Source organism: Xyrauchen texanus, chromosome 37 (assembly GCF_025860055.1).
Source record: "Xyrauchen texanus isolate HMW12.3.18 chromosome 37, RBS_HiC_50CHRs, whole genome shotgun sequence".
NCBI lineage: Eukaryota > Metazoa > Chordata > Actinopteri > Cypriniformes > Catostomidae > Xyrauchen > Xyrauchen texanus.
The window spans coordinates 29143572-29169677 of record NC_068312.1 but is presented as its reverse complement, the minus strand read 5'-3'; the positions used below and the strand labels follow the sequence as shown (position 1 = coordinate 29169677).

Below are 26106 nucleotides of genomic sequence, written 5' to 3'. Positions count from 1 at the left end.
ATTTCCCAATCACTTAAAGTGAAAGATTTCATATAAACATAAAAATGCAGACATGATTTAATGAACAAAGTTCAAAAACAGAAATCTAGTAGAAAAGACTAATACATCCACATATCATATTTTCACCACCTGTCCTGCTATACATGGGCTCACTCTCTTCCCTGCCACCAGCACAGGGTTTGGCTGAATGAGCAAACGTCCGTATGTCCCACCCACCTGTCCTTTAGTGAGACGTCCAGGATTAACACACACACAGCCGATCACATCCTGAAATGTGACATTATTTAATGAGCACAAATGACAGATGTTAAGTTAGAAGGGACATTTCTAAGATATGATCATTTACCTTGATGAAATAACGAAGTTCAGAAGGAACAATAAGGATATCAGGTGTGATGGCCATTTGGCCAAAGTGTTGAAACTTCTCATAATCCATGTTAACTTCCTCCGCAGGAGGATATAGTGGATAGTAGCTAAAATAACATAATAAAATGGAAACTTAGAAGAATATGTACATCTCAAAACCAGCAGAGAAGTGTAGAGGCAAGTACTACTACTACTCATGTCTGATGTTTTAAATTTTTAAATCAGGTAGTTTTCTACTAACCTTCTCTGGGTCAACATGTGTTTCATGATCCGTGAGAAACGTTCAGTGCCTGTGCCACTGTAATACCACAGTAAAACTCAATCAGTGCTTGTGCTTACTTGTGCTTTGAAAATTATTTTCAAATTCAAATTACAAGATGTTAATGAAATCACAATCAACTGTAAGAGTACATTTTATCCAAACATACAATTTATTCTCATTCGTAAAGAAATCAGTGCCACATAAACTGTAAATTGTAAAAATGTCAGTCATATGTTGCTTTTCATGCTATAAGTTACCTGCTGATTTCTTCAGCTCCCATATGAAACAGAATGTCTGTAGAAGTCAGGCCAAAGGTCACTTTGCCAATGAGGAGAGTGCATGGTTCAGGAGCCAAGGTTACTCGCTAAAGGTGGAAAACAAATATTGGACAACAAAAGTAGAAAGAGAAACAGTTAAATTATTCAGTTTAAGATAGGGGATCTCAAATAAAGTTCCATGCAAATTTAATTATCTACATTTCCTTCCCAGCAAAGGTCCGGATAATAATACGTAGCTTACAGTGTTACAGGACTATGAAATAATATAATATAATTTTTTCCCCTGCCATTTTTGGAATGCCCAATTCCCAATGCACTCAGTTCTCGTGGTGGCATAGTGACTCGAATCTCAGTTGCCTCCGCGGCTGAGACCATCTAGCCAAGCATCTTAGCACGTGGCTTGTTGAGCACGATACCGTGGAGATGTGTGGAGGCTTCACGCTATTCTCCGCGGCATACACGCACAACCATGCACCCCACCGAGAGCGAGAACCACATTATGGCGACCACAAGGAGGTTACCCCATGTGACTCTACCCTCTCTAACAACAGGGCCAATTTGGTTGCTTAGGAGGCCTGGCTGGAGTCACTCAGCACGCCCAGGATTCAAACTCACGACTCCAGGGGTGGTAGTGAGCGTCTTTTCTCGCAGAGATACCCAGGCCTCCATAATATATATTCTTAAATAGCTATTATAACTTGCCACATTGGCAGCAATAGTACTTCATATAAAAGATAAAAAAAGAAATCCTAAACAGTCAAAAGCCTCTTCAAAACCATCAGAATAAGATCAACCGTTAGTTTTGAAGCTGAATGACAGCAGTCCAGTTTTTGTTGAAATATTTTAACAATCAGAATATACATGTATGGGACACAGCATTGGAGGCCTTTTGAAGGATAAAAAATACTATATGGGGGTTCAAGGGTGTCCCCTGAGAGAAAATGTATAAAAATGTAAAAGTCTGAATGGACCACTTTTATATTTTCCTTAAAGTGAGAATCTAATAATATAATAAAAGTAAAAAATATTGTTTGTTTAATTCAAGTATAAATAGGCTTTCCTTGCTTTATTCCCTCTCTGCGTCTGTAAGCCTACACAGTCACTTAGACAGATAACGAGCACAAATACTTGGATCTCGGTCTGGATTGAATTGTCCTTCAGTCCGGATCCGGTCCACAGTCTGTCTATTGAGTTCCCCGAATTAAGATATTTTTAACGTAAAACTACATTTATGATTAATGCAGTCACATAAATACACTCACAGAGCAATTTAATAGGAACACCTGTACACCTACTTATTCATGCAATTATCTAATTAGCCAATTGTTTGGCAGCAGTGCAGTGCATAAAATCACACAGATACAGGTCAGGAGCTTCAGGTAATGTTCACATCAACCATCAAAGTGGGTAAGAAATGTGATCTCAGTGATTTTGACAGTAGCATGATTGTTGTGCCAGACGGGCTGGATTGAGTATTTCTGTAACTGCTGATCTCCTGAGATTTTCACACGCAACTGTTTATAGAGTTCACTCAGAATGGTGCCAAAAAGCGAGCAGCAGTTCTGCAGACAGAAATGCCTGGTTGACATTTCAACAGAGAATAGCCAGACTGGTTCAAGCTGACTGTAACTCATAACCAATCTGTACAATTGTAATGAAGAGAATAGCATCTCCAATGTCGAACCTTGATGTGCTCAGCTGCAGAAGACCATGTGGGCACTTTATTAGGACCATAGTGTTCCTAATAAAGTACTTGGTGAGTGTATATTTAACCAACAGCATTCAAAAGAGTGAAGCATGCAGACTTTTTTATAATCGTGTTTTGTAATGTACTTTGTGTATAATACCACTCGGCCTCACCATTGTGTCATCCTTGCTGAGGTTTGGCAGGATAAACGGTGGCTGAGGATAAATGTAATGGTGATGAACATCTCTCTGAGATGGCACAAACACCAACCTGCACCCCGTTCTACAAAAAGTGTATGTGTTGAATAAAGGTAAATGCTCCCAAAAATAAAAATGCAATTACAAATTGGTCAGCAATATCACAAAGATAAGAGAAAAAATAAATAAATACCCTTTGGTTCCCTCCACGATACTGTCCACACATCTCTTGAAGATGGTTTCAAATGTTTCCGTTACCTGGTTTTTCTATTAAAAATGTTGAACGTCAAGTAATTACATTGTGGTCATGATGAATAATGTGAATATAGGAATTTCAAATACAGTACAAACAGAATCTGGTCTACCTCTATCTGCTCATGTTTGGAATCAACAAAAGGTCCAAACTATGAAGGAAATAAAGACAGTTTACTATTAGCTGAAATGCAAAATTTAAGGCATACATATGTCCAAAAAAGCAGTCACACTGCAAGATGGATTAGGATGTAACATAATAAAACAGCTTATTGGATCACAACATCAGAAGAAAAGGCATGGAGCTGTACCCACCAGAATGCAGACATCAGGACGATCTTTGTTGATTATATTAATGAGGTCAAGCAGAGGGTCATAGGTCAGGCCATCAGAGGGAGTGAATGGTCCACAGGCCATCATCACCATCACAGGCTCAGATACTGTGACAGGAAAATGATTTGTAAATTTTTTTGAATGGTTTATGAATTTATGAATGGTTTAATTTCAGCTAAGCATTTGATAAGGACGTTCTTGATTCATTTCGACCAATACGTTTTTACCTTCATCTATTTCCTGTTTCACTTCAGGAGGAGAGTAGAAAGGTAGGGACATACCCTGGAAGACAAACAAATCATATAAGCAAACTTCTCCAAAGACTGACACTGTAGTGATGCCATCTTTCCAAAATATAAGAAATGTTCAGGCAAATTAAATATTATAAGAGATACCTCATATAGTTTGGTGGCTACAAACTTCTCTCCAGAAGTGTTCATACCTTCCATAACAACAACCTGTAAAACAAAGTGAGAGAGAGCTGCAACTAGTTACAACAGCTCTGACAAAATCATTAATAATATATGACACTTTATAGTAATACTTTTAGAAGTAACAAGCATAAAATAGATGAGAGTATGTAAGCCTCACCTGACCAGGGAAGAGTGAGAACTCTTTGAGCTCTGAGAGATCCACAGGAACCTGTCTGCCACCCTGTTCCTGCCCTGCCTCAAGCAGTACAGACTGGGCATTTAGCTTCCCATTACTGTCACAACAAATCTGCCCCAGTACTGTAATGCTGTCCTGCAGGAGAAAGAGAAAAAAAAGGTGGTCACTTTACTGCCCAGTCTGATCTGGACATAAATATTTATGTAGGGACTTGGCTTTGGGAAAGATTTGGACTCAATATAATGCCATCTGTGCTTGCACCTGAACAGGTGATGAAACTGGAGAGAATTCCTCTATGTTGAAGTGAGTCCGCAACTCTTCTCCTAGCTCTTCAATCTTGCCAGTTAGAACTAGCAAATAAAAAAAGAGGGAATTCATTCAGTCAGTAGTTCGTTATCTATAGCAGTACTACTGTGCATGTCTGTGCTGCCTTCATCCAAGTGTTTACAAAAACGAAATTACTTCCTCCCCTTTAGATATTTTGGTTCAATTAGGTATGAAAATTGTTAGGAATTTAGCAATTTTGGTTCTGATTCCTTAGTAATTCCATTAACGGTTCTTTGAATACTTAAATACTGATTTTTGCATCTTTTCGCCTAAATCAAAATGCCTTGAAATCCATAAGGTTGATAGATTCGATTTAAAAAAAAAAAAATAATTATTGTACCAGTTCTGAATTTGATCCGCTTCACTTACATAAACTAACAATCATGCAGGAATCATACCAACTCTAATTTAGAAGAGTAAAACATGGTCTGAGCATTCACATTAGTGCTCAAGAATGCATCGAGAGCACAGACTCACCATCCCGCACATCTCTCAGCCTTTGGAACATGTATTTGTAGCTGCTGTTCAGGGAATCTTCTCTACCCTCCAGCAACTCCACCCTCACACCACTCTGTCCTGTACCAAGCCAGCGAGGACCCTGCACTGCCCCAAACGTTGAGACGACCTCCCCTCTGCCTCCACGCATGCCGTATTTCTGAGATGGTGTTGCACTACATGCACACACAATTTCACAACCATTGAAATATACATATAATCCATAATATTACAATAATATGAAAATATAGTACTGTGTTCTAAATGCACAGTATATAAGGTTGCAAAATAGAAACAGAATAGCATGTGATTGTTTCAGAAATCAGATATTCATGGCAAATTTTCCAAATCCTCTTTTAGGGGTAATTATTTAGAAATGCAATTGAAACAGTGTGTTTATCAGAGTTTTGGTCACCTTGGTGAGAAGCTGGCAGGTGACAGCATTAGACTAGTACTGGAAAGTCGAGCTACACCCCTCTTAGACTGAGGATGCTCTGGAGTGGTCAGTGCTCTCTTCTGAGAGCCCTGCCGTCACATAGGGAAAAGAAAATGTATGCTATTGTTTGATGCTTTCTACCAATGCAACATCAAAAGGAACTCGTTATACCGTTTAACAATTAAGCAAGTTGCAATGTATGCAAGTCAAGTGAAAAGACAAAATGAGATCTGATTAATTTTAATTCAATATGAGTTTCTCACTGAGGATCAATAAGCACATCTACAAATGTGGATATACCCATCTACTGTACATTTCCTTTCTCAGTTTTCACACCTTGGCAGGGGTTGAATAGGAGTCCAGCATGCTTTCCTCTTCCTCCTCTGCTTTGATTCTGTGAGACTGTGTTAAGAAAGCAACAGTGTGCATTTCTAGCTACAAATAGAGGAGCATAATGAAAAATAAACCTCTGATGTTGGTTTGAACCTAAAGGATACAGTTCCTGGATAGAGTTGATATCTCTGGTCTTGTTAATCTGACTTCCTTTTGATGAGCCTTTAGTTTTTTTCTTCTTGTTCAGTATCTGAAAGTAGTACATAGTCAGGAATAATGAAATCAAGAGGAGAAATGCAATTCCCACTAAACATAAACAACTAATTTCTTTTTGGGCATTGTCAAAAGATAACAATGTCTTGTTAGAGATTGACAGGTTACATGTTTGCTTAATTTGTATTCACCTCATGTTCAAATTGTTCAAGATTATCAAGAGAGAGCGGCAGCTGGTCTTTAGTGGTGCTGAAAGCAAACCACTCAAATACAATCTCATCACCTTTCAGCCTGTGAAACAAACACTGCTCCAACACTACAAGGGAGAAGACAGACAGTATAAAAATAGCACATGCTCCTGATAGACAGGTGTGTAAGTATACACAGATCAGCCACAGCATTAAAACCACCTGCCTAATATTGTGGAGGTCCCCCTCGTGCCCGCATCTCAGAATAACATTATGAGTTGCTATTCTTCTCAACACAATTGTACAGAGCGGTTATCGGATTTACAGTAGACTTTGTCAGTTCGAACCAGTCTGGCAATTCAACAAGGCGTTTCCATCCACAGAACTGCCGCTCACTGGATGTTTTTTGTTTTTGGCACCATTCTGATAATTCTAGAGACTGCTGTGTTTGAAAATCCCAGGGGATCAGCAGTTACAAAAATACTCAAACCAGCCCATCTGCACCAACAGAGAGGTCAACAGAGAATGGCCAGACTGTTTCAAACTGACAAAGTCTACGCTAACTCAAATAAACATTTTGTACAATTATGGTGAGAAGAATATAATCTCAGAATGCTACACAATATTAGGCAGGTAGTTTTAATGTTGTGGTTGATGGGTGTATATAATAAAAATCTGTACATAAATGTCTACACTTCAATTTTATTTTACTGCACATTTTTATTCTTATGATTATTATTATAATTACAATAAACTTGTTTATAAAGCATATTTCAGTAACACTTTACACAAAGTTTCCATTTATTAACATTAGTTAACAACACTAACATGAACTAACAATGAACAATACATTTACAGAATTTATTCTTAGTTAATGTTAATTTCAACATATACAAGTGTATTTTAAAAATCAAATGTTGAATTTGTTAATGCACACTGAACTAACAATGAACAATTGTGTTTTTATTAACTAACATTAATAAAGATGAATAAATGCTGTAACAAATATACTGTTATTTGTTTTTTCATGATCCGTAATGTATTAACTAATGTTAATGAATGGAACCTTGTTCTAAAGTGTTACCCATATTTCATTGTGCCTCGAAGTTAAAGGAGTACTCAGTAATTTTTTCCTCATTAAAAAAAGGTGTACTCCTATAGACATGAATTGTAATTTTTCAATCTATGTAGGAAATCATGACCACTCACATTAAAATGATGACGCTAGTCAGATCAGTAACCTTATAAAAGCTGTTTTATTATACATGGAGAGGGTCCGCACATGGGGGCTGCCATGTTAGAATCACATGATCAGCGGAATACTACTCACTTAATCTCAGTAACCTTCTAGTTATTTGACACTTTCACTCATTTATTAAAGTAATCATGGCTGATTGTGAATACTAAATTTCTACAATGGTATCTGAAACTGAAAACTATTGATTTTAAATGATGAAGTCCAAGAAGATATAAAGACAAAAGTTACTGATGTAACATCTGTAAAATACAAACATAACATTTTCTTACTTTTGTCCACGGTTTCACTGGTGAAGGCTATGTTGAAAGTGTCCAGTTCAGACTTTATCTCCTCTGCAGTGACTGAAGCCATTGTTATAGTCTCCTTTGATGTTCACAAGTAAAATGTTTGTAACTTTTGTTCTATAACAGAAACAACTTAAAGATGTAAACGTTTTTGGTAAATTACACATTTCACTATTTCCTGTTGTAATACAGAATGCCTTTAAATTCTCTCAAAATACTGGCGCAGAACATACTCAACATAGTTTACTAGACACTAAACAAGGCTTTCTATTTATAATAACAAGAAAAACCTTACGAGTATGTTCGAAATAAGAAAGCTATCTTAGTCACAGACAATAGCATAATAAGAAAGATTACCTTCTATTTTACAGCCAAAGAGCGGCTGTCATATTTTTCCACAGCTTTTGTATCACGTTCGGATTGCCGCGAAAAAGTACCCGCAAAACAGCTATGAAATGTCATTTCCGGTTTCTTCACGTTTACTCCACTGCGATAGAGGGCGCTAAAGGGACTTTGGTTGTTGACATCCCAATCAGATGAAAGAAACCCCAGCCTCCTGTATTTTGCACAAGTGTTTAGGATAAAGTGACCGTTTTATTTACTTTCGCACTGTAGATTTCGCTCCTTAGAATCTTAAATATCATTAAGTAAGATGCCTAAAGTTAAAGCCGAGAAAAAATCTCGACAGCACCTGGAGGTGAAGAGTCAAGGTAGGTTTTCTTGAGATATTTTTGTACTGCATTGTAGCTGATAAGCCAGTCCTTACAATGTAGAGATCACTGGTGAAAACAAAACAGTAAATACATTTGTTTTCATTTTTGAACATATAACGTTTTTCCAGGGTGCAGCTTTGAGGAATGGTTAGTTTCAACGTGTCTTGATCTGTTTCAGGGATTATGTTCAATACGGGTATTGGTCAGCATATTTTGAAAAATCCTTTAGTTGTCAACGGCATCATAGAGAAGGTAAGTAATGTGGACGGTGCGCCAAATCTCTAAGTACTATTTTCTACTATGTAATATTGCCGTAGCATGTATATTCATAACAAAAGCAGTAACGATTGAAACGGTATTTTTTTTTATACATATATATTAGGGCTGTCAATCGATAAAACATTTTAATCAAATTAATTACATGGTGTCGATTAATTAATCGCATATACAAATATTTACTGAGAAGGCCCTCATCTAACCATAATTCAATACATAATGATGAAATAATTATACATAGTTATCTTTAAATATTATAAAATAAAAAAAATTCAGATAATTGAAATGCATTACATTCTTGTAGCAGAAGAGTTCATCATTAATAAGACAATATAAAAAGCGGCTTTAGAATACAATGTATTGTTTACTACCATATTATTGATCATAAGTCAATCATTGGCATGCAGTTCACAGCAATCCATTTCACAAGTGAATTCGTCAATAAGTTGGAGATTTATTATGAGGGCTTGTTTAAGGACCCGTCAATTTACACCTGCAAAGTGGATCTATTTCAGGTGTTTCTTAAATAAAGATTGACTGGGTAAAAATGGTGCAACAGTTTAAAGAACACCTCCTTAACCGGTAATTAAATATTTGTGAGGTAAAGACCATACGATAGGGTGACCACCTGGCTATTGCTCTGTTGCAGGTCAGCAGACCTGATTTTGCTGGACAGGAGGGAGAGATAACTTACTATTATTGTACTAGGTGAATAAATATTGATTTTATATTAGATGTTTTTGCAGTGATGTTAAATGTTAATGAAAGTGCAGTGAACGTCAGTCAGTTTAGCAAAAGGTCTACGATACAAACTAATTTGAACAGCTCAGACCTACTCAATGTAAATATAATGAAGTAAAAATAATAATCTAATTGTTAAAAAGCACATTTCCAAATAAGCACATCAATTCCATTATTAAAGACTAGAAAGATTAAATGCGTTCTTACCAGATTTAGTGCATCATTTTTTTGTCAGATCTGGCTGCTTCGAGTAGGGCCTTCTCATTCATTATGACTGTAGAACTCCTGGCAGGTGTAGGTGTTCACTTTCACCAGGAGCTCACTTTTGATGAGGTCCATAGTTGTCTCGGTCCACGCAGTGGTCATCAGTGAAAACACACTCTCCATGAACACGTTGGTGACAGGAATGCTCAAAGCCAAAGATATCAGAGCTGTCATGTTTGGGTCACTGAAATGCTTCAGCAGAGCTGTCCGTGAAACTTCGGTGGCATACCCTGCACTCTCCTTTTTTAGGGTCACCTGTAACTGGTTTTAACCATGTATATATTTTCTCCAATTCTTTATTATACGAACAAAGACACTTTTTCTTCTCGGGAGATCCGGATGGACCCGTTTTTCTGTTTTTTTTTTTTTCAGGGTTTTCCGCTCTGGCAAGAAAAAAGGCTGCGCTGCGCATGTTCAGTGTTTTCTTATGAACTTTTTTTTTAATAGTGATTTTGTAATTAAAGGACGATGAAATAAAATGATGCCGAAATAATAATAATAAAGATAAAAAATTATACAGACAAAATTGAAATGCGGGACACTGCTTATGACTTGTGGAACAAAGCTCCCAATTTCAGGACTGCTGTTTTCTTATTATTGTTAATATTGAAGCATCTGAAATCAATGTTTATGGGGAATGTTTCGGAGATTGACCTGGGCCCTAAAATTGTTTTATTCAGTTTTCTAAATTTAAGGCCATAAAAAAAAATCTCTTAAATGGTCTTCATTATCATTTAACCGGTCTTAAATTTGACCAGATAAAGACCAGAATCGTGATATTGCCCTAATGTGATTATTAAACTTTATAAGGCTGTTCAATTTCATTTAATATACGTATTGTCTGCATGTGCTGCAGGCTTCAATGTGATGCATGCAGGGGAACTTGAGATTCAGTATTTCCAGCTGCTTCAGAACGTTTCGCAACCAATTTCAGACATTTATGATAAACTATTGCTGATTTGTAGTATTTTTGAATTATGACAATGGACCAGTTGGTATTGGATAACGTTTGTGCTTCAATATATAACATTATCATTTAAAAACTATATTTTGTGTTTACTCCGATTGCCTTTGTTTTATGTTTGATTTTGTTTTGAATTTTTTAAGCAATTTAGGATGAGATACACAAAAAAAGAAGATATCAGCAAATGCTTAAATATTGAGCTAGGAAATCTTTTTGAAGGTGGGAAAGAACAATTTCAGACCACCTCCAAAAGTTGAGTCCAGCGTGGTAAGGATAGAGCCAAAAAAATCCACCGCCACCTGTCAGCTTCCAGGTCAGTGTTGCTTAACTGAACTACTGTATACACGCACCTAAAGGATTATTAGGAACACCATACTAATACTGTGTTTGACCCCCTTTCGCCTTCAGAACTGCCTTAATTCTACATGGCATTGATTCATCAAGGTGCTGAAAGCATTCTTTAGAAATGTTGGCCCATATTGATAGGATAGCATCTTGCAGTTGATGGAGATTTGTGGGATGCACATCCAGGGCACGAAGCTCCCGTTCCACCACATCCCAAAGATGCTCTATTGGGTTGAGATCTGGTGACTGTGGGGGCCATTTTAGTACAGTGAACTCATTGTCATGTTCAAGAAACCAATTTGAAATGATTCGAGCTTTGTGACATGGTGCATTATCCTGCTGGAAGTAGCCATCAGAGGATGAGTACATGGTGGCCATAAAGGGATGGACATGGTCAGAAACAATGCTCAGGTAGGCCGTGGCATTTAAACGATGCCCAATTGGCACTAAGGGGCCTAAAGTGTGCCAAGAAAACATCCCCCACACCATTAAACCACCACCACCAGCCTGCACAGTGGTAACAAGGCATGATGGATCCATGTTCTCATTCTGTTTACGCCAAATTCTGACTCTACCATCTGAATGTCTCAGCAGAAATCGAGACCAGGCAACATTTTTCCAGTCTTCAACTGTCCAATTTTGGTGAGCTCTTGCAAATTGTAGCCTCTTTTTCCTATTTGTAGTGGAGATGAGTGGTACCTGGTGGGGTCTTCTGCTGTTGTAGCCCATCCGCCTCAAGGTTGTGCGTGTTGTGGCTTCACAAATGCTTTGCTGCATACCTCGGTTGTAACGAGTGGTTATTTCAGGCAAAGTTGCTCTTCTATCAGCTTGAATCAGTCGGCCCATTCTCCTCTGACCTCTAGCATCAACAAGGCATTTTCAGCCCACAGGACTGCCGCATACTGGATGTTTTTCCCTTTTCACACCATTCTTTGTAAACCCTAAAATGGTTGTGCGTGAAAATCCCAGTAACTGAGCAGATTGTGAAATACTCAGACCGGCCCGTCTGGCACCAACAACCATGCCACGCTCAAAATTGCTTAAATCACCTTTCTTTCCCATTCTGACATTCAGTTTGGAGTTCAGGAGATTGTCTTGACCAGGACCACACCCCTAAATGCATTGATGCAACTGCCATGTGATTGGTTGATTAGATAATTGCATTAATGAGAAATTGAACAGGTGTTCCTAATAATCCTTTAGGTGAGTGTATAATGGTTGTGCTTTAGTGAAACTTGCTTTCAATGCTTAACAAACATGTAACATTGTTTTTGCACATTTGTAGGAATGGGATGGCCTTGTCAGAATTGCTTTTGTTAGAAAGAACAAAACACTAAGTGCTGCCTTCAAGTAAGACTTGCATAGACTGTATTCTTGTTGACCAATCAGTAGTAATAGATTAAAAAAAGCTGGTCTAAATTGATGTTTTGGTTGTTCAACTCAGGTCTGCTGCAGTCAAGCAACTTTTGGAGAAGAACTACAGAATCCATTGCTCCGTGCACAACATAGTGAGTCTGCTTACATGAAGTACACAAATTATACATATTTTTAGAATTATTTTTTCTATTTTTTATTTTTGCTGAAGTGCTTTTTCAAATTGTATTGCAGGAAGTGGCACATGATTTTAACATGGCTCAGAAAATTTACAGTGTCCTCCAAGAAGCAAAGTTTAGTGAAAAGAGGGCACGCTCTATGGATATAGATGATTTCATGGTGTAAGTATTGACATGTTTCTTCAGTTTGTCTGTATTGGTAACAAATTGAAATGTGTTTTTGTAATGTATAACTACTTTGCATTGGTTTAAGTGTCTCTTCTGCATCCATATTTTACGGTAGGCTTCTTCATGCATTCAACTCAGCTGGGATACACTTCTCCTAAGGAACAGCTTCACAGTCTTCTGGTATCCAGTAAACTGCATTTCTTTTCAGTGGCCATACAAAGGGACACTTAGTCATTCAAGTTGTGAAGGTTTTATGTACCTTTCCTGAATGGGAAAATATTTGAAGAATCTCTTTTCAGATAGTAGAAAAACTGTTGTGTGCATGGTGACTGTCAAGAGTTCATGTTGAAGGCAAAGTCTGTGTATCTGAGGCTGAATTTACAAAGAATATTGGTCTTCCTCATCTATCTCAGCACTACACACACTGTCCTACCACTGTGTACCACAATACTGAACTGTCAGTGAGAAATGATTAGCCTTTATGAACATAGTACAGTTACGTTAACTGTAGGTGTATTATGTTATCTTTTGACTTGTCAATATTTGATGACAAATTATATTTATGTAATAGGTTTTATACCTATTCTATTAAAATTAATTAAAGGCATGTTTCTTATTAAAGTTAATGCTTTTTGTGTTGATAAAAGGTAAGGATGATTTTGAGTATTCCAAGCTTTCTGGATGAAGCATTTTAAAGAGAACTTGCCTGAAAACAACAACAATATTATCACAAAATATTAAAGCTGAAGCATGCTTTGAGTGTACCATTATCCACTAAGCACATCCACAAAGTATAAACAATAAGGGTGCTCTATATTGATATGGTTGCCCTTTTGTCGTATTCTCTACAAATGAGCTAACTTTTCCATGAGAACTCTGATGGGCCCTGTACTGTGCATGTAAAAAAAACTGCACGATGTACACTGGGTACTGAGTGGTGACTAATGCCATAGTGGAGTTTGTATACAGGGTGGGACACCACTGAGTGGCATTATTGGGACTTAAAACTGGCAGAACAGATTCTGACCTTACACAACCCAGTTGGACCCACCATATATTTTAAACATTTATTATTTAATACAGTTAAAAGTGTCACCTATTATTTCTAACCACCACTTGTCCTAATTGTGGTCTGAAAAAGTAGCTTTCTTTACAAATAATACTTTACATTCATAATGGCAACTGATGTTGTTTATTCACACGACATGAGGTTACATGACTGGATCATTATTTTCATGAATTGCATTGCTGGCTATGTAAGCGATGCAGTCCCCAAGAACAGTGAAGAGACCATTCACCTAAAAAAAAAAAGACTCTGTCATAATTTGCTCATCTTCATGTTCTTTTAAACCTGTATTACATACTTTCATTAAACACAAAAGATATTATGCAGAATGACCGGTGACCATTCACATGCATTGTATGGAAAAATCTGCTTTTAAAGTGAATGGTGACTGAGACTAATGCACTGCCTATGTTGGGTTTTAAGCAAAATGAGGGTGAGTAAATGACAAGTTTCATTTTTGGACAAACTATCTTTTGAAATGTTTTTTTTTTTTTTTTTTTTGGCCATTACAGTATTTACCACTGGGTGGCACTCAAGTATTGATGTGGAAGTTAACAGTTAATGCTGTTGCCAATGAAGCCTTTCTGAGTAATGGCTATTTTGAACATGTTGTTAATTCTTGTCACGAAGAGCTCAATAAATACTTAACAATACTGTGTGACTTTTGAAAGACAGCAAGAAAGGGTGGGAGACTAAAATAGATCTAAATATACTTATAAAAACACAGAGAGAACATAGACTGACATGAAACTTGATGCAAATAAGTTAGTATTTTCCCCTTCACAAAGAAAGTCATTAATTTCACGCCCACCAATGCCAAAATGTCTTCGTTCATTTCTTGGCTTTAGTTCCTTACCGTAGTATTAACAGCTCCATCTCCGCTGGCTGGGATTCTTAGAAGCACCACGGTGAAATGTCTTGCCCTGGGGGAGCAGGAAGAAATTGATTAGAGTTGCAACACCACAGGTGTACAGCTTCATCTGAGTGACAATTACCTCTTCTGTCGATCAATGTAAAAATGAACTCTGTCTACTTGTCTTGATGGAGACAGAACAGCAAATCCACTGCATATGCAGTTATTAGTTTAATTGATTAATGAATTTACAAACTGAGAGTACCAAGGGTTCAAATGAAATATATGCAAAGACAGAGCAGGAGGTGAAGCAATAGGTAGATAGATGGATATATTTTAAGAGATCCTATAAGATACCTATAAGAGACTCATCTCTCATGCAGTTAGGGTTTTGGTTTTGTGTATTAAAAACAATACATTTGTAGAATGAGTGTCATCATGCCATTGACCCAAGAAATATTTTAGATTTACATGTATATATCCTAAAAGTTAATCTTTAACCCTCATTTCCCCATTCTTTTATTGTCAACTATGGATTAAGCAAATTAATTTTCAATATTCTCAGCTTTTGAAAGAATTTCTAGAAAACTCCCCACATTGGCTCTCAACACTTTTCATAAATCACACACTTTAAAGTGACGCATAATACATAACATTTTAAAGAACAAACAGTCATTTCAGTTTGGCTTTTCCAGTGCTATTCTTGTTATCTTGTTTCACAATACATCAGTTTTACTTGCGGAAGGCGTGGCTGAATTGTCAAAGAAATTTATGAAAAATGCACTCACCAGCACAAACACTGCAAAATTGCTGCTGTGTCACTAATGCTCAATTAGCCTATTGGTTTTCCTCTTGGCTCCTAAGGTCACGATGAACATAATTAATTTAGCTTTAGATGTGAATCCCTCTTATGCTGTCCAGATACTGTCCTAGTTTTCCTGTATTCAGGTTCTCGTCAGTCACTTAGCCTAAGGCCTGCTGATTGGATCGAGATTAGAAATTCAAATGTCTTCTTTGAAGTAAAGAGAGAGAGCTTTGAGTCTGGGGCCTGGAGGACATGGCAGCCGAGTTTGCACATTGATGCTGTGAAACGTGTTTGACTTTGAGATGTATTTATTTGTCTGCTGTATCTGTTCCCTTTTTCTAATTTAATAGTTCACATGGGGGAGATACTTGGATTCTGTTGAGCACTGTGATACAGAATAAAGGAGAACTTGAATGATTAAATGTCATGGGACATATGGGTCAAAAATTACTCACTGCAGGGTTTATATCGATGATTTAAAAGTATATTGATTAAAAAAAAAAAAAAGCTTTTAATAATAATTAAAAAAACACTATTTAAAAAAGCTAAATCCTGTACAAGGACCAAGATTGTTTTTTGTTTACTTCCTCTGTTTACTCGACTGTAAAACTGTGGACACAATACATAATATGACAAAAACATCAATATTTATGATTTATTAATAATTCCTTACATTTTGACGCACTACATTGCAACTTGCCGGAAAGATTAGCTAATTTCTAAAAAAGCTATGCTATTCTGACAGTAAATAACAGCTGAGCTATTAACATGCAATTCAATAAGTTAGAAGTGTCACTACTTCTAGTTAGTTACTCCAAACAATGCAGATGAAAATGAAAACTGTGTTATATTCAGTGTGGATTTACCCATCCTCTTATTTGCAAGAAAAGTTCCTCTGCCTTCACTGATCTCCATTTTTCGTCATATGTGTCCATGCCCAGATGAGCAAAGTGGTTATTCGGATTGGCTAGTTGCAGCAGACCGTGGTAGTATCCCATAAATACTCAATATATCATTTTGCTCTTGTCAGGGTCAATGGTGCAGGACTGGTCTTTATGATAAGCTGGTCTTAAATCCTCTAACAGGACACAGACAGAGCACTCCATCATTTGAGTTTTTCCCAAGTAAGGTCAAAATGAGGTTATCCTCTTTTCAGCAGAGTTGATCTGTGTAACCTGCCATTGACAATCATATTCTATCACATTGCCATCATGGGTCTTCTTAGACACGTCTGTAGAAACACTTTTATATCACAATTGCAATTATTTTAGAAATGCAACATTCAAGGTAACAAGAATGTTCTGTTAGATTTTGTATTTCTCTCTTTTGCACACTTTTTTGTTTTTCATTACACTTAGCCTTTTTATTATTTTATAGGAGAGAAGTGAGTCCAGGGAATGGGAGAAATAGGATATGGAAATGACTCCAGCCAGATTTGAAATCACGTTGCCTGCATATTAGCACAACAGCTAAATATGATGAAATGCTGTAACTCAGTTATTCCCAACCAGGGTTGCATGTGCGCCCCAAGTGGTACTTAAGTAGATTCCAGGGGGTAATTTTTGATTTTACTTTGTCAAACTTAATAAAACAGAAATTATGTTTTTTTTTAAATTTTTTAATAAACATATTTGGGGTGTCAGAAGAATCAAATAATTCCAATGTTTTGACCCATTCGGTTACTTTTTTATTTTATTTATTTTTTTACAAAATAAAACTAATTATATGCAAGTTTTGTAAACTTGTGTGGCTGACACTTTAAATGGAACTTATGCATCTACATACTCTAAACAGGTAGGGACCCACATTATATTAGGTGGCCTTAATTACTAGGTACTTAACCATTTGATACAATGTACTTATTATGCACATGTTGCATTGTAATTACATATAAAGTACTTGCATTTAAATACATTTTTTATTACACTGTTAAATTTACCCCTAAACCCCTAAATTTACCTAACTCTAACCCCTAATCCTAACCCTACCCTTACTCCTAAACCTACCCATACCTAGCAATAAATGTGGGAATTGCAGAACAACATATAGTTACACAGAAAATACTAAGTCTTGTATGTATTAAATGTTAGTACATAGTAGATAAGGCCACCTAATGTGTGACCACAGGTAGATTTTCTCAACTTTACATTTAATAAGTCTTGCTTACACTTCTCCACATCAGTACAATGGTCTTTCCTGTTGTCATGCTATCAGATATCTCAAAACTAAATGAAATTATAAATGAACATTCTAACATTTGCTGCTTCGGTTTGAAAGGCAACTTGGCGAGTCTGTTTAAATCAGAATAAATTTTATTTATTTTTTTGTTTAAAAGTAAAAGAAAATTTAATGATGCCAATTTTATACTAATGTTCAATTATGAAATGAATGAAAAAGGAACTTATTTCTGGTTTTGAAAATGATGAATAGACACTGCTCCAACACTTCACTCCACACAAATGCATAAAATACTTTTTTTTTTTAAAGTAATTTTATTTTACTTTATCACTTCACATTCTCATGTATCTTAAATATATGTTAATTCAATGTACACAGGCTACTAAATTAATGATACGCCTGTGACAAGATCTCGCAGCGCGTAAGCAAAAAAAAAAAACAGCAATCCTCATGTACTGCATTCCTTAAAATATTTCACACTAATGATTAAGCCTGGAACTGTCTGTCTTCTCTTCATATATTTCCTCTCCTACACTGTTAGACTAAAGAATGTATGAAATGTGCAGTGGGACTATCTGTATATTGAGGTATTCCCTGCATGCTCAGTGGGGTATGGCACAGAAGCACGGCTCGAGGCTGACCTAGGCCGCCACATATATTGATGTCTGCAGATGTTCGCATGCAGAAAGGACAATCACATCCCTTCCTGCTCATGATAAATCATATAAGGGGGATTCAAACTGCATTATTGATGGTATACAGGAATGGACGAGAGAGAGCTTACCAGAGAGTGAGAAAGAGAGAGAGAAAATGCTGTTCAGCCTTTTCAGCTGCTACCCAAGTTTAGCCACTCCAGAGCAAACACCAGTTAAGAGATCCTGACAGGTGTGTGTGAGTGTGTGTGCGTGAGGGAGAGAGACAGTGAGAGAAAGATTTTCCCCATGGGAGACGATGATCTGGAGCTTTTCAGAGGTAGCCTTGCTGTGACAGGCCTCTTCACAGAGACCTGTCAGGGCAGTCCCTTTCAAGCAGGTTTGAGGGATGTCATGAGGCTGTGGCATGGCGGTCTCGCAGAGGGGGAGGGAGAGAGAAAGACAGATTGAATGGAGAGCCGTATCTCCTGCACTTGCCCGAATGACATTAACAGGCACTGGTTTTATGAGGCTGTGAAACTCAGTCAGTTACAGAACACACTCCTTGGAAAGTGGTTTCTCATACTCAGCTTCACGCAATCTACAACTTTCATAATTCGACTTTCAAATTTTCATAATTAAAGCCTTAGTGCCTATAAACTACTTGACTGATGAGATTTTTGCAAAATATATTACGTGGCTCCTTACACGCACAGTGTAAGGTGGCAGTTCCGAGTGGAAATGTCCACTGTGAGGCACCAAATGCGAGTAATATTTTCTTCTAAACAGATGGGGCATTTATGGTTAATGGCCTTAAAATGTTAAAATCAACAAAACCTACCTCCATTTCCTGAACGTTAAACCTAAATCTAACCATCATCAAAAGCAAAGCGTGATTGAAGCAACTATTTTATTTTTGCGGTGCTTTCGTGGCACTTTCAAAACTCATGTTGAATCAAATGTTCAATAGGACTCGTACCCTGGTACTTTGCATCACAAGTGCCATGCTTTATCTGTTGAGCAATTTGACTGTTCTTAAACAAGCTTGCAAATGCAGTTGATATTGTAATACAAATGTTAAAATGCATTCTTTTTCAAGTCATGTACAGTGGCAACATTTTTTAAATGCAATGTATGAGGAACAGGGAGAAAGGTAAGTGTTTAAAAACAAGTTTATTTTTCTAACCTATTTGGCAAACAGTTTTTTCTTGTTAGAAGCATAAACATTTCTACATTTAGTTAAATTTCTCTGAAAACAAGACAAAACATAATTTGTTATCTTATGCCATTTTGCTTCTCAATTATATTTATCTTATTTAAGAATGCTTAGATGTTTTTACTGGACAATAAGACAAACATTTTCATGAATTAAAATATTTTTTGGCAGTGTTTTTATGTCTGGAATACCTGTATGGGCTCTTATACATTTGGCAAAATGTACTATTGTAACAAGGCCTATAATTTCTACAAAAATACCATAGACACTGCAATAAATGTTACAACAATAAAACGGTTTTAACATGGTATTAACAACCACTGTCTTCATAAAAATAATCAAATTACAGAAAGCTTCTTATGTCTTCTTTAGACTGTTTGGAAGAGATCCCATATGAATTTATCGATTTACATCAGTAACAATAACAGTAAGAGTATTTGTCTATTTAAACAATTTCCAATTATCAGGATTGTGGTTTGTGAAAATGGCTGTAAAATTCATTCTGCCATGCAGGTTTCCTTTCTATTTCCTTCCTTCCTCTATTCTCCTCTTCGCACTGTGATTTTGAATGAATTAGCTCCCTCTTTGATGGCGAAAGATTTGAAAGCTTGTCCTCCAGACGCCCAGCCACTATACATTTAATTTGCAACCAAGGGGGATAATCTCTACCCTGTGGCAAAAGCAAAATTACTTTTATATTCATATTAGGATTTTTAGAATTCATGCTGAGCAATCATGTTCCTCAATGTGCATGGCTCGACCAAAATTGGGACACATTCATAGTTGAGTTTGATGTTAGTAAAGTACTTATAATGTTAGTCATATTTGAGTTTTTCTTGACCTTTTTTCACCCTCTCTCTGGTCCCTAGAATGAAACGGTCTGTTTTTGGCTGCAAGTTTGCTGCTGTGTCCAATATGACTTTTACATCCCTTATGCTTTAGTAACAACAAAGCCTGCAGTACATTGTGACAGATTCACAAAACAATCTGTGGTGAAAAGCGTAACTCAAACTGTAATGATAAGACATTATCAGGGATCTTGTTAAAAATAAACTTTAGCCACTTGTTTCAATTGCTGAGGATATGCAGAATTGTAGGTGCTACACAGAGTGAGGAACAGCACAAGGTTTGGCAAATGTTCCCACATAATACTGTTAGTTCTTCTGGTTCTTAGATATAATATCCTGTGTCTATCCATTTTTCTCCTAATTACCTCACCGTGAGTGGACGGACCAAGTTTCAGATCACCCAATAGGGGTCATTGATGTGTAAATGTGGGCGGTCCTGTGTTTATCAATGTGACGTCTCAAATTTGCAGAAGTTCAGCAGGTCAATTTTACAGCTTGATTTCAATAAATGGTCTTTTTGGCCTTGGGAATTAGTTTTGAGTTCTGAAAGTTCAAGCTCTCTGTCAAACTCTTTAAAATCAGAATTACTTCTTTAAGGTTAGTTTGAAAGAGAAGCACTTTAAATATAATGTAAGAAATATATTATTATGTACATTGACAGAACATCTCATTCGTTCCTTGAGATAAAGTACTTTCCTGGTAAAAGAAACTGGTTACATATCTAATTGTATTATATTAATAACCTGTGAATATGGACAATGAGTTGAGTGTACTTGAGCAAACACACGCACACACACACACACACACACACACACACACACACACACACACACACACACACACACACACACACACACACACACGAGAGAGAGAGAGAGATGACACATGCAGTAATTGTTCCTTGCCTGAGAGCAGCACAGACCTCTATAAATTACAATTCAGGTGTGAAGGAATGTTAGCTCTCTACTTGAATAGCAACATTAAACCCACTTCAAGAGTGCCAAGGCTGTTAGTTGCAAATTATGTCTTCAAGAGAGCAAGTGAAAGGAATCTCGCTCATTTAATTGGGTGTCAGGCTGCAGTTGCGTTCTCTTATGAGAGGTTCTCTCGTATTGCGTAAGCTAGCTTACGCTACGGGAAAGATTAATCTTTTCTGAGATATTGAAGCCAAAAAATTATCCTTAATTTTGTATCCATTGTCAACGCAGTGCAGCAGCTGCATACCTTGAGCGGGCTAGCTAGCGAGCTCATTGGTTGCTCTGCGGCAACTGCTGCAGCCTATAGACGAACTTGAGTGAACTCGCGTCCAATGAGAGGCGCCCGCGCCGTCACTGTATCAAAGCCCGCCAGAATGGACGTGGCTAGAGTGCATATAAGCGTAAGTTCATAGGCTGGAACCCTGATTTTCATCTATTCAGCGAAGCTCTTCGCATCTCTGAACTGCAGAAGCCGCGTCGCCGTTCGAGGGGCATCTAGCAAGCTTGGACAGCGCTCGAAGAAGCCGGCCGTCTTCGCCACCTTCAGCCATCCTGCGAGCTACGCCATCCGGCGACGTATCCTTTTAGAGCAAGCTAGTTCCTCAGCTGAACTTCACAAAAAGAGCAACGAGCGTCTTTTTAAAGATGCCTCGCACCACCTGCACCTCATGCCGTGCCCCTCTCAGCGCCGGAGACCGCCACCTCATCTGCGCTCTCTGCCTGGGACTGGAACATGCAGAGCTCGCCCTCGCTGACGGCGGATGCGACCTCTGCGAGGAGCTTCCGATGTCGACCCTGCGGGCTCGACTCGACGCACTCAAGACCGAAGCCACCGCGCCGCCTTTCGTTTTGCCGCGCAGAAAGAAGCGCAGCTCCCAAAGGCTGCCGGAACCGGTGTTAGAAGCGACTACCTCGCCGGAGCCTCTCCTCGAGCCTCGCTTTCACCCTCCCTGCCCCCCGGGACGCGCAGTTGCTGCCGAGCGGCCGCACTGCTGCCATCTCGGATGACGAGGCGGAGGATAAGGGCTGCTGTTCCATCATGGCTTCGGACAGCGAGGAGTGGTCAGGCTCCCAAGCCTCCTCCTCGGCCCAGGAATTCAGAGAACTTCAGAGCCGTCACCGCGCGGCGCCCGCGGCTCGGGTCACTCCCTCCTCGCCGAGCTCTCTAAATCATGGAACGCGCCTCTCTCGGCCAGGAACCGATCCCATGTCTCCACCTCTCTCGCTTCGGTGGACAGCGCCACCGAGAGGGGCTACTCTTCCATCCCCCCGGTCGAGGATTCGGTAGCAGCACACCTTTGCCCGCCCTCCGCGAGATGGCGGTCTAAGCCAGTGCTCCCGTCTAAGGCCTGCAGAACTACTTCCGCCTGTGTTGGCCGCGCCTATGCTGCCGCCGGCCAAGCCGCATCTGCTCTGCATTCCATGGCCGTCTTACAGATCCTCCAAGCGGACCTTCTTCGAGAGTGGGATGAGAAAGGCAGACACCCAGAGGCTGTTTCAGATCTAAGGAGCGCGACGGATCTCGCCCTTCGCGCCACCAAAGCTGCAGCTCAAGCCCTAGGGAAGTGCATGGCCGCGCTGACTGTGACCGAGAGACACCTATGGCTAACGCTAGCCGACATGGGAGAAGCTGAACGCTCCACGTTCCTCAACGCCCGCTCTCTCCGTCCGGTCTCTTCGGTTCCGCGGTGAGTGGCATTGTTGACCGCTCGGAAGTCCAGAAAGCCACCCAAGCCATGAATGTCTTCCTGCCTCGTCGCGCTAGCTCCTCTGCAGGCCGCCCATGTGACCAGCCTCCTGCACGAGCCTCTTCACAGCGCCCAGCTCAGCAAAGCCAGACTTCTCAGCGTCGACAGGGCGGCCGCCCTAGATCGCGCTCAGACAGCCGCCACAGACCGCCGCCCCGCGGGCCTCGGCCTAAGATTGCGCTGAAACCTGAGCAACCGAAGTCCTCCTAGCTTTGTTGAGGAAACGACGGCTCAGTCCGCCGCGGCCGGACCACCGTCAAAGCTTCGCCCCTGTCAGTCCCCTTCTCTCAGGCTACTGCAGTGGTGGATTCAGCAGCCAACAAGCCGGTGATACTGCCCGCTTGCCTGCACTCAAATGCCGCTTTCACGGCGACCCAAAGAAATCTTGTAAAAGCAAACATGCCTTATGTGTAGAAAATGTGCCCACAATCCAGTGTTCACCCCTACACACAAGCATTACACTTCCCGTGTTCCTATCAGAGCCCACTCACATAAAGCGGGCACAGCCAGCTCGAGTGTTAGAGTCAATAAACGCCCCACGAGTCCGTCAGCGCGCTCTTCGCTGCCCGCTCTGTCACACGGCCAGCAAACACCTCTCTGTATGTAAGTCCCATGCCCGTGACTATGCTCCAAGCATCACTTAACAGATGTGACTCTTTCCCCATTCACCTCAATCGGGAAGTCACTCACAGAACAGCCTGTCCCTGCTGTCTGCGAGCAGTCATGCATAAGCACAGTAAGCGCGCCACACATTCTGTTCAGCTCGCTGTGTGCGGCAATCAGGGCGACTTGGCCATTCACCCTCTAGCGCTACGCTTCAAAGCGTGGAAAGCTATCCCAGGGATATCCAAATGGGTGTTAAGCACAATAAAACAGGGCTATTTGCTACAGTTCGATCGCCGCCTCCCCGCTTCAGAGCGTGCTCGAAACTACTGTGAACACGGAAGCAGTCTGCATGCTTCATTCAGAAATAGCAAACCTTCTGTGCAAAAGGGCCATAGAGAGAGTGCCACCTTCTCTGAGCGAAGTCGGGTTTTACAGACGTTATTTTCTTGTCCCCAAGAAAGACGGCGGCCTCAGACCAATATTAGATCTCAGGGTTTTGAACAAGGTGCTCGCAAAAAGACCGCTCAAAATGCTTACAATCAGGAAACTCCTCGCGCATGTGCGCCAGGGGACTGGTTTATTTCTCTCGATCTGAAAGATGCCTACTTTCAGATTCAGATAAATCCCCGTCACAGGCCATTCTTGAGATTCGCCTCGACGGCCAGGTTTATCAATACACCGTCCTTCCGTTTGGCCTGTCTTTAGCACCCCGTGCTTTCACGAAGTGCATGGATGCGGCGCTCGCACCCCTGCGGAGTCAGGGCTTGCGAATTCTGAACTATTTGGACGATTGGCTGATTTTGGCACAGTCACATACGGAGCTTCTGTCTCACAGGACAGTTCTCCTCAGTCATCTGAACAGTTTGGGTCTTGCAGTCAATTGGACCAAGAGCTCACAACAGCCCAGTCAGGCAATTTCCTTCCTTGGAATAGAACTAGACTCCATGGCGATGACGGCTCGCTTATCTACGCAGCGCGCGCGCCGTGTTCAGCGACTAGCCGCGTCCTTTCAGATGAACAGCCTCACGCCTCTGAAAAAATTTCAGAGAATGCTAGGTTACATGGCCTCAGCCGCAGCAGTACTTCAGCTGGGTTTACTGTGCATGCACCCGCTTCAGCATTGGCTAAACACCCGCGCGTCTCGCCGGGCTTGGGCCACGGGCCGCCAGCCGATCAGAGTGACTCAGACCTGTATCTCAGCTCTGCAGCCCTGGGCAGTGGCCGAATGGTATCAGCGGGAGTGACGATGGGAGCTGTATCACGCCGAAAAGTCATCTCGACAGACGCGTCCAACACGGGTTGGGGCGCGGTCTCGCGAGGGCTCTCCGGTTTTTGGCCTATGGTCAGTTCAGGAAAAGCTCTTCACATAAATTGTCTGGAAATGATAGCGGTCGAGTACGCCGCGGCGCTTCCTCCCGGTCATTCAGGGTCACCACGTCCTGGTCCGTTCGGACAACAGATCTGTGGTTTCCTATCTAAACCGTCAGGGCGGTGTCAGATCCAGGAACCTCTTCCATCTGACAAAACGCATACTGAGTTGGTCCCAGTGCCACCTGCGCTCGCTGAGGGCGACGCACATGCCAGGCCACCTGAACGACGGCCCAGACAGACTGTCCAGAGACAATATTTCCCCAGGGGAATGGTCCCTGCACGCTCAAACAGTCCAGAAGTTTTGGAGCATATTCGGCAGAGCAGAGATAGACCTCTTTGCGTCAGAAGAGAACTCTCACTGCCCAGTATTTTTCTTGAAAAGCGAGGACGCACTGGCCCAGGACTGGCCCAACCGCCCGCTTTACGCCTTCCCTCCCGTCTCGCTATTGCCACAGGTAATGCAGAGGATCAGGGAAACGCGTCACTTGATGCTCCTCATAGCCCCGCGCTGGGAGAATCAGACATGGTTCCCGGAGCTTACGCAGCTGTCACTGACAGCCCCGTGGCCCATTCCAGTGACAGCAGATCTCCTCTCTCAAGCTCGCGGCACGATCTGGCATCCCCACCCAGAGCACTGGGCGCTGCACGCGTAGGTGATCAACGACTACCCGTCACTTTGCCAGAAGGAGTAATAAACACTATCATACACGCTAGAGCCCCTTCCACGAGAAGACTCTATGCGTCCAAATGGTCTGTGTTTTCAAAATGGTGCACCGACAGAGACCTGGACCCACGGACATGTGGGGTGTCGTCGCTGCTCGTGTTTTTACAAGAGCTGCTGGATAAGGGCAGATCCCCATCCACGCTCAAAGTGTACGTGGCGGCCGTCGCGGCGTTCGCTGAACCCCTGCACGGCCAGTCACTGGGAAAAAATGAGCTGGTCATCCGCTTCCTCAGGGGAGCTAGAAGGATGAACCCCTGCGCCCCCCATCGGTTCCTATCTGGGATCTTTCTGTAGTTCTCGAGCTATGAAAGCCCCCTTTCGAACCGCTTCAATCCGTGGATTTGAAATACCTTTCACTCAAAACCGTTTTCGAACTGCCCTGTCATCAGTTAAACGTGTGGGAGACCTTCACGCGCTGTCTGTCAGCGCTGCGTGTCTTGAGTTTGGACCAAGTGACTCCAAGGTCATTTTAAAGCCTAGACACGGCTATGTCCCCAAGGTGATCGGTACTCCTTTCAGAGCACAAATCATTTCCCTATC

The 26106-nt window shown here is 40.5% G+C and overlaps 1 protein-coding gene and 1 pseudogene across 1 annotated transcript; one reads left to right on the top strand and one right to left on the bottom strand.

Moving 5' to 3' along the window:
- Nucleotides 1–50: 50 nt before the first annotated feature.
- On the bottom strand, nt 51–7978 carry LOC127631124 (DNA polymerase alpha subunit B-like). The gene is made up of 19 exons (XM_052109120.1): nt 7876–7978; nt 7504–7635; nt 5980–6104; nt 5740–5825; nt 5579–5636; nt 5222–5331; nt 4789–4982; nt 4246–4334; nt 3967–4119; nt 3771–3833; nt 3603–3657; nt 3358–3482; nt 3156–3194; nt 2984–3057; nt 2767–2875; nt 886–992; nt 608–664; nt 347–473; nt 51–267 (listed from the first exon to the last, which is right to left on the bottom strand). Exons 2-19 carry the CDS (start codon nt 7583–7585, stop codon nt 115–117), a joined length of 1806 nt encoding a protein of 601 aa, XP_051965080.1. The 5' UTR covers nt 7586–7635; nt 7876–7978; the 3' UTR covers nt 51–114.
- Nucleotides 7979–8060: 82 nt separating this feature from the next.
- On the top strand, nt 8061–14103 carry LOC127630996 (probable dimethyladenosine transferase; annotated as a pseudogene).
- Nucleotides 14104–26106: the final 12003 nt, after the last annotated feature.